The sequence below is a fragment of the Lathamus discolor genome, chromosome 12, assembly GCF_037157495.1.
Source record: "Lathamus discolor isolate bLatDis1 chromosome 12, bLatDis1.hap1, whole genome shotgun sequence".
Taxonomy (NCBI): Eukaryota; Metazoa; Chordata; class Aves; order Psittaciformes; family Psittacidae; genus Lathamus; species Lathamus discolor.
The window spans coordinates 459,217-467,925 of NC_088895.1; the positions used below are offsets into that span (position 1 = coordinate 459,217).

The 8,709-nt window shown below is 56.0% G+C and overlaps 1 protein-coding gene across 1 annotated transcript; it reads right to left on the bottom strand.

Moving 5' to 3' along the window:
* Positions 1-1,040: 1,040 nt before the first annotated feature.
* LOC136020821 (protein DGCR6) lies at positions 1,041-5,430 on the bottom strand. The gene is made up of 5 exons (XM_065692359.1): positions 5,267-5,430; positions 4,981-5,141; positions 4,370-4,470; positions 2,971-3,111; positions 1,041-1,570 (listed from the first exon to the last, which is right to left on the bottom strand). The coding sequence occupies exons 1-5, from the start codon at positions 5,389-5,391 to the stop codon at positions 1,487-1,489; spliced, it is 612 nt and encodes a 203-aa protein (XP_065548431.1). The 5' UTR covers positions 5,392-5,430; the 3' UTR covers positions 1,041-1,486.
* Between the last annotated feature and the right edge of the window lie 3,279 nt (positions 5,431-8,709).

An 8,709-nucleotide genomic window follows, 5' to 3' on the forward strand; every position in this document is an offset into this window, starting at 1 on the left:
AGCAGCCTCCTGGGATCCCGGCAGCAATGGGGATGGCAGCTGCCAGCTCTGCAGGCAAGCTCTGGGTCCAGGTGGGCTCCGCTCCCCATGGCACATCCCTGGCCTGCACGAGCTGCCCCAGCCCCACCCTCGGCTCTGCTGCTGCTGCTGCTGCTGCTACAGGAGAAGCTGCTCCAACCCTGGCATCAGGCAGGCTCCCTTCCTGCAATAGGAGCCATTGCTTATCCCCGACTTCCTCATCCTCACCCCTTGGCAAGCAATTTCCTTGCTAACAGCTCTGGCCACGCAGAGAGGAACAACTTCAGCACCAGGGACTGCTCCTGCCTGTGCGTGCCCTCACAGGCCCTATGGTGTCTCCAGAGGGGAATGCTGTCCACTCTGCTGCTTGACAGTTTAGCAGTAGAGTGCAGGGCTCCCAGCAGAGGGTCCAGAGGCAACACAGCTCAAAATGGTTCATGGGGATCCTGTGATGGTGCAAGGCCCACATCAGCCCACTTTCCAGCTGGACAGGGCTTGAAGCAACTTGCTGTAGTGGAAGGTGTCCCTGCCCATAGCACAGGGTTGGGACTCGATGAGGTCCCTTCAACCCAAACCAGTCTGGGATTCTATGATGACCCTGTACAAGCCTTGCTCTAGGAATGCCAGAAAACCCTGAAATGGTGACCCAGGTACAATCATAGCTCTTCAGCACACAATGGCTTTGGGTCTTCAAGCAACCCCCAACAGCTTCTCTGACCTGAACTTCACCCGCGAACACCAGAAGTGCTCACAGCCTCCCCCTGCACCAACCCATCCCTACGGGCAGCCCACACTGCCCGGCCCCACCACAGTCCCTCCACACTTGAAGTGCTCCCTTACCCAGTTTCCAGCCAGTGTCCCCACTCTCCCATGCACTGCATCCCGGGGTCATCAGTCCTGACAGGTCTCAGAGACACTCAAAGTTCCCCCCCCCCAATTTAATCCAGTGCCCCACACTCACCACGCAGGGCTGGGACAGAGGTACTCGCAGCCACGGACATTCGGAAAGCTGCAGCCCCCGAGACAGAACAGAATGATTTTATTTCTATGCATTTGGAAACTGGTTTAAGGAAAAGGAAAAGCCCTCAGGATGTCTCTGCTGCCCGAGTCGAGTGGAACACTGCAAACACAGCCCAGTAATGCTGGGCAGAATCCCAAAATCCTCCCCTGATGCTGATACCTGCTCAGTGTCTCCAAAAGAACCTGTTCAAGAGGCTCTTTGTGCCTCAGCACACACAGAACCATCTTCTTGTAGGAAAACTTGGACATTTTTCCCAGCTGCCTACCATCCGTAGATGGTGAGTCCGCCCCCAACTCCTCACCTCTCCCATTCCTTACCAGAGACATCAAAATGTCTCCTCAAATCCAGAGGATTTCCTGACACAGTAAAAAGCAAATGCATGAACAGTCTATTCATTAGAGGGAAATGAGAAGAAAACTCCAGGAAGAAACCAGCAGATTTGCTCATTCAGGAAAAAGCCTTCTCGGACTCGGATTCCTTCTGCTGTAGCTTCCGAATCAGCTCCAGTAAATTCATTTGTAAAGTCAGCTCCTGCAAAGGAAAGAGATGATTTTGCAAGAACAAGATGATCCCATTCCCTGCTGCAGGAAGCAGAAAGCACAGGTTTGAACCACCCACTCAAGAGCTGCTCATCGTCAGGGAACAAAAGAGAAACCATGGAAGTACCAACCAAAGCCTTTTTCTGGTTCAAGTACTTCTGTAAGATACAGGGCAGTAATTTCTTAAGAGATCTGCTGCAAAGTACAGCTCTTGGGAGTCCCAGGGCCTTAGGATACACTGAGGATTCAGAAAGGTTCTTCTTGACCTGACAAATGCAGCAGGAACCAGCCAGTTCTGCAGGTTTCCCCTTCTGGAGCAGCAGCATCCCCTTGCACACCCACACCCCATGCCATCCTTCAACAGCACTTTCCATCCTTTTCCAGTATAGATGGGCAGGAAGCAGGAGGGATCAGTTTGCTCCCTAACTGGAGTCTGTGTGCAGCACACTGCTGTGCTGGGGCATCAAACTCCTTATAGGTGTGTCATTCCCCTTCAAAACCTCCCCTTTTCCAGGAGTGAAGACCACTGTTTTCTATAGTCAACACACTCAGCGTATGATTTCCTTACCATCTGCTTGTTCTTTAGTTACATTTAGCTCACAAGCCACTTAGACTACCCAGTGGAGCAGCAAATCTCATGAACGCTGCTCTGTGACTCAGGCTTGCAGACATTCCCTTATTGAAATAAAAGAAGTCTATTTTGGTAAAAACCTATCGCCTGCATAAGCAGGTATTTTATGCAACAAACATAGAGGAAACACCCCAGCATGTGGAAAACAGATTCCAGGAGGGATTTCTTAGTCGAAGGTGGTGTTCACAGGTACAAGCCAAGGTCTGCGTCTGCTTTGCCAGCTACTGTAAAGGCAAACTTAAACCCCAGCAAACAGGAACCCTGTGAAGAGTTATCACTTCTAAAAGGCAGGGGCAGGAGGGGAGAGAAAGAGCTGCTTTCATTGTACCAGTGAGGAAGAGCAGCACAGGAAAAACAAAAGGCTTGTGCATGGCTGCAGAGCAGAGACTCGTGGGGTTTACAAGGTGCCTGTTCAACTAACTTGGTTTAAGCCACTTTTTCTCACTATCACATCTTTACGGAAGTGAAATTTAATCAGCTACACCTCCCTCCCTATTAAGAACAGCCTGCTTCTGCATTCCCTGCAAACTCCTGCGGCATTCCAAGGAGACTTTGGAAGTTTTATTTCCACGGCTTATGAGTTTTGGGAGCAGAGGCACTGGGGAAACCACAACCAATGTTCTAATCACAGCCTGAGATCATCATCTCCAGCAAGTTAATCCAGTGATTCAGAATTCATTAAGAGCAAGATCTTGTTAAACAAATGAAGATGCTGATACAAGTATGCTGTCAGACCTTACGCTCCCTGCTCAAACACCAACCTGTGGGTTAGTGGTGATGTAGAAGCCAGACACACCAGCCTTCTCCAGAGTGCTCTGTTGGTCTATCACTTTTTGGTCCAGTTCCAGGACTATCTTCTCATCCATCATCCGTTGTTCCTCTCGAATTCGTTGCTCCACAGCCTGACAAAGATGACAATCAATGGAAAACCATGGAATATCTGCCTTCCTCCTACCTTCTGTCACCTCCAAGTCTGTTACTGGAAATGAAGAGCAACTCAACCCTGAAGCACTCCTGCCCCAAGGACAGCAGAAGGCAGCAATTACGGCCCCAAGTCTTGCCTCCTCCACTTGTCATGTCTCAGCAAAACTACCACTCCAGAAAATGCAGGGAAAACTCTGGGCCCATCCTCCTCTCTGTGTTTGGAGGCCAGAAAAGACCATGAGCAACAGATCAGTATCTGAATAGCTTTTCCTGAGGAGCCAAGGTCTGAGCTATGGCTGAGGATGGGCTCTGGAGAAGTTCACGGAAAGACTTGGAGGAGGAGCAGAAGCCACGGAAGCCCATCAAGGTGCCAGCTCAGACACTTCCCTGAGCCTCTGTGTTCCCTGGACGCTAACACACAGAGCTGGGGCTGTAAATCACACCCAGATCCCGGTTACTCACTGATGGAGCTGAACTCCTCAAAAACCCAACTTCAGAACTGGAATCCACTTATGTGGTATTGACAAGAGCAAGCTGAAGCCTGGCTTAGGCATATGGTGTGCTGGGACCCTACTTGTGGCAGGCTGAGAACATTACCCTGGACTTCAGGAGTGGCAGCACGCTCTGGGAGCGCTCCCATGCTGCAGAACGGAGCGCTGCCACCCAGCCATGGAGGAAACCTCAACCAACCAAACATGATGGAGAGGTAAGAAAAAAGAAGAGGACTGCAGGGGATGAGAAGAGCCCAGCTCACCTCAAAAGCCATGTGTGTGTGGAGGCAATACAACTTTACCAGGCTGCACTGAGCAAGAGAACCCACATGCAAGCCACAGGGAAAGTTAGGAAGTGTCAAATCCCATCTACAGGAAAGACATGCATCTGCCAAAGAGGGTCCAGAGGAGTGACACAGAAATGGTCAGAGGGCTGGAGCACCTCTGCTATGAGGAAAGGCTGAGAGAGCTGGGCTTGTGCAGCCTGGAGAAGACTCCAGGGAGTCTTATTGCAGCCTTTCAGTTACTAGAAGGGATATAAGATGAGGATACTTTTTAGTAGGGCTGGTTGCAGCAGGACAAAGGGTGATGGGTTGTGACGACGAGGGGGAGATTCAGGATGCGAGGAAGACATTTGTTATCACGAGGGTGGTGAGACAAGGGTTGGAACTAGATGAGCTTTATGGTCCCTTCCAACACAAACCATTCCATGGCTCTATGCCAGCAAGCCCAGGCGGGACCTCACCTCCATCTCCCGCTGCTGGGCAGCGCGGAGCAGCGGCAGGTTGTGGGGCCTGCAGCACTGCTGCGCCTCCTTGTGCCGGTGGAAGAGCTCCTGCTTCATCCCTGCAACGGGACAGGCAGCGGGTCAGGGCATGGCACCGTCGCACCCCTCCACCCTCCCGCCATGTGCCCCACAACCTGCCACAACCCAGCACCACTCCCGCCTCCCGTATGCCCCGGACCCATGGCCCCCCGCATGTACCCATCGACCCCCTCCCAGTACCGTCCCCTCCCCAGTGCCCCGGACCTCCCCTGGTCTGTGCCCGCCCCATGTCCTCCCCAAGCGCCCGGGAGCACCCCCCATGCCCTGCACCCCCCCGGTGTCCCTCCCCGGTGCCCTTCCCACGTTCCCTCTCCCCACAATCTCCCCCGGTCTCCCCCCGCTCCCCTCTGCCTCCCCCAGGTCCCCCCCGCGTTACCCCACGCCCGGTTCCCCCTGCGCCGCCTTCCCCCCGGCTGCGCTTCAGTGCCCGCCCCGGTTCGCCCTCGCGCCTCCCGGTTCCCCGCGGTGCCCCCCGCCGGTTCCCTCTCCCCGTTCCTCTCCGCCCCGCTGCCCCCCGGCCCCCCGCGGACCGCGGTGCTCGCTGTGCAGCTGCAGCCGCTGGCTGTAGAGGTTCTTCTCGGTGAGGTGCTGGATCTCCAGCAGCCCCTGGACGATCTCGAATACGGTCCCGTCCAGCAGCGCCAGCGCCAGGTCACTCAGCGTCGTGTAGGAGAGGCGCTGCTGACAGGGGCTGCGGGCGCGGGTCAGCGGGCGCGGGTCAGCGCCACGCGCCGCGCCGCGCCGCGCCGCACCGCACCGCACCGCGCCGCGCCCCGCTCCTCTCCGCCCCGGCCGGCCCCGCCGCGCCCCGCTCACCTGGGCAGCGCCTTCACCAGCGCCTGCAGCTCGGACAGCAGCCGGTAGTGCCGCTCCTGCTGCCGGGACCGCGCCCGCGCCTCCGCGGCCTCCAGGCCCGCGGCTCCAGCACCGAACCGCGACATGGCCCCACACGCACCGCGCCTGCGCCGCACCGACACACCTCCTTCTGCCCGGCCACGCCCCCTTCCTGTGCGCGGTCCTAGTGCCCTCCGCTCGAGCCGCTTTCGGGGACAGCAGCCCCTGCAGTGTAGAACCGTAGAAACATGGAACCGTGGAATCATGGAACCAGCTGGGTTGGGAAAGAGCTTTCAGCTCATCCAGTCCAGCCGCTCCCCAGCACTGCCAAGGCCACCACTAACCCATGGCACTGAGGCCTCGTCTCCGCGGTGTGTGAACACTTACAGGGACTGTGACTCCAGCCCTGCCCTGGGCATCCTGTTGCAATGCCCAAGCACACTTTGGGGAAGAAATTGTTCCTCAGCTCCATCTTAAACCTGCCCTGGTGCAGCTTGAGGCCGGTTCCTCTTGCCCCATCCCTTGTTCCCTGGGAGCAGAGCCCAGCCCCTCCTGGCTCCATCCTCCTGTCAGGCACTTGTAGGGAGCGATCAGGTCCCCCCAAGCATTCTCTTCTCCATCTGAACCCCCCAGCTCCCTCAGCCATTCCCCATCACACTTGTGCTCCAGGCCCTGCACCAGTTCCATGCCCTTCTCTGGCCCTGCTCCAGCCCCTCAATGTCTCTCTTGTGAGGGGCCCAGAGCTGAACACAGGATTCGAGGTTTGGCCTCACCAGTGCCCAGTGCAGGGGGACAACGATGATGATCATCATCATCTTCACGAGCAGAAGAAGCCACCACCACCCACCTGCCCCTGGGACCTATGTGCAGGTGATGCCCAATGGCTGGGGTGTCTCTGAGCACTGCTGTTGTCAGTGCTCTCCTGGGGGTTCCTCTCCACACCATCCCTTCTGTATGCGTTGCTGACATCAGAGGAATTCCACTGACCAGCCTTATAACTTCATTCATTCACATCTCAGCCTCATCGTTTCAGTCCAGCCCCTGAGCTGGGGACCATTCGCTATGGACACCAAGGCAGGCCATGTTTGTGGGTTCACTGGGGAGCCCTGGGAAGGGTGAGACACTCCCCTCCCCCCAGCTTCCAGGATCCCTTCCCAATTCCTTAAACATGTGGAGTTTATTAAGTGCATTTTGACTTCAATCGCGCTGCTGGGGTGGCCATGGTTCCTTTCAGTGAGCTCTCGGTGCAGGTGATGAGATCAGTGCTCAGCACAGGCTGAGTTGCAAACTCATTTCAGTGGCATGCACAAGAGGTTCCTGGCTTGAATTAGCACAATGAGAGATCCGCCGAAATGTACTAAAAATGCTTTAGAAGCAGAAGGTTTAATATGACTTCAAAGCGTGCTGGAGAGGAGTAGAAATGGCTGTGCTGGGAGAACGTGGAGCATCCCCAGGCAAGCAGGGCATCCCTCAAACATCCTTGGATATACATTTCCTTTTTTTCCTTTCCCCTGCTTGTGCTGGGGCACTTGATCTTAAAAATCTTTTCCAGCCTGGTTGATTCTATGATTCAATGATGCCTTTTCCCCTCCCAGTGTCACATCCCCATCACTGCGGTATGGAGCAGACCCTGCCTTGATCTTGCCATCTTCACCATCTCGCTGGGGCTCCTGCTCTCTTCCCAAGGCTGTTTCGAGGGTCAGTTGAAGCCTTGTGCTGTCTGGGCATGGGAGGGCTGTCTTGACCCCAGACCCTCAGCAGCAGCATCTTGACCTCGACCCTGAGAAGCACAGGACTGGAGAGGAGTGACCATGCATGAGGCTCGGCTGTGGGGTGCCCGGGAGGCAGCCGAGGGGCTCAGCCATGGAGCAGGGAGCATGCTCCAGGGACAGCTCCAAAGGCATGATCCGGTGCCTTCACGCTCCTGTTGAAGGTGTCGTGGCTGAGGAGTGCAGGGAGGGGGCCGCTGGGGCCCCTGCTCCACTGCGGACATTCCTCTCCCTTGCTTTGTGCTGCAGGAAGTCTGTGCTTCCTCCCTTCCCAGCACTGCTCCCGCTCAATCGCTACCAGATGTGGTTCCCATGCGCTTCTCATTACCCTGGCCGGCTCCAGGCGCTGCCTGCTGCAGGCTGGTGGGCTGGAGCCTGCAGAGCATGGGGATATGGGGGACCTGGAGCAGATATGTGAGCTGGTGTGCATGGCAGGAGGCACCTGGCTCCGGTTTGTATAGGGCTCATGCTGCCTTTGGTGTTGGGATGGGATGCTGGTGGTGATTGCAGGGTGGACTTGCTGTGGTGGATGGAGCTGAAGGATAGGGCACTCGGATGACACATGCATGAGTGGCCATGGGGCTCTGAGTTGAGGGAAGAAGCTCAAGGAGCTGAAGTGAAGCCTGGTTGCCCATTGGGGATAATCTGCAGCCCCAGGCAGGATGAGGCCTCATGCATGTGCTATGAGGAGTCATCAGGAGAGCAGCATGCTCCTTGCCACAACACAGAGGGAGCCAGGGGAAGGGGTTTCAGCACCAGCCCTCCAACTCCATTTGGCACTGGGTGCATGGTCACCCACCACAGTGGCTTTGCCACCCATCCCCAGCCTCCTTCCGCCTTTTTTGGGCCACTTGAATCTTGTGTCTGGCCTCAGCCTCACACAGCTCATCCCTGGGTGAGTGTGTGGCCAGGGCTGCCAGAGCCTCACAGCCTCAGGCTCACCGGATTGATTCCAATTTAAACAGTGCAGAGTAAAAGTGTTTCCCCCACTCTGGCCTCTGGAGCTGAATATCTGAAAGGGAATTTCACCCCTGAGCTGCAGCTAAAATAAGATCTGGATTGAGGTGGTCCCTGGCTTGGTGATGCCGGGTTAAACTTTCATGCTCCCTTCCTGATGGCTGCTCGTGGAGCTGGTAGAGCAAAGGCTACAGACATGGAAATGTGGGGTTTGACCTGCTTGCATAATTAGAAACATGTTAGCAAACATGGCCAGGCTTTGGCTGTCCAGCTGAGCAACCATGGGGACCCAAGGAGATGCTGCACACACACATCCTGACTGCACACCAGTCCCTGGGAGGAGATGGGGATGCTCAGCCAGGGTGAACTCATGTTAGCTGTAGCTCAGCAACCCAGGAGCTCCTGATGTCTCCCCTCCCTGCAGAGCAGAGGGGTTGTCAGAAGGTCTGTTCGATGTGGGGTGGCAGGTCTCTACCACTCCATGGATAACCTGATCCTGCTGGGTGAGCCAGGCATGGGAGCTGCACGGGGGCTCTCAGGTCACTGCAGGGTGCTTCATACCTGGGAGGCAGATGGGGTGGGAGAAGAAGTGGGGGCTTGGCCTGCAAGGACTGTGAGAGTGCAAAGGATGTAAGGGATGCAGAAGGTGTGATGAGCTGTAAGGGATGCAGCAGACCACAGCCAGCCCCTTCCACCTCC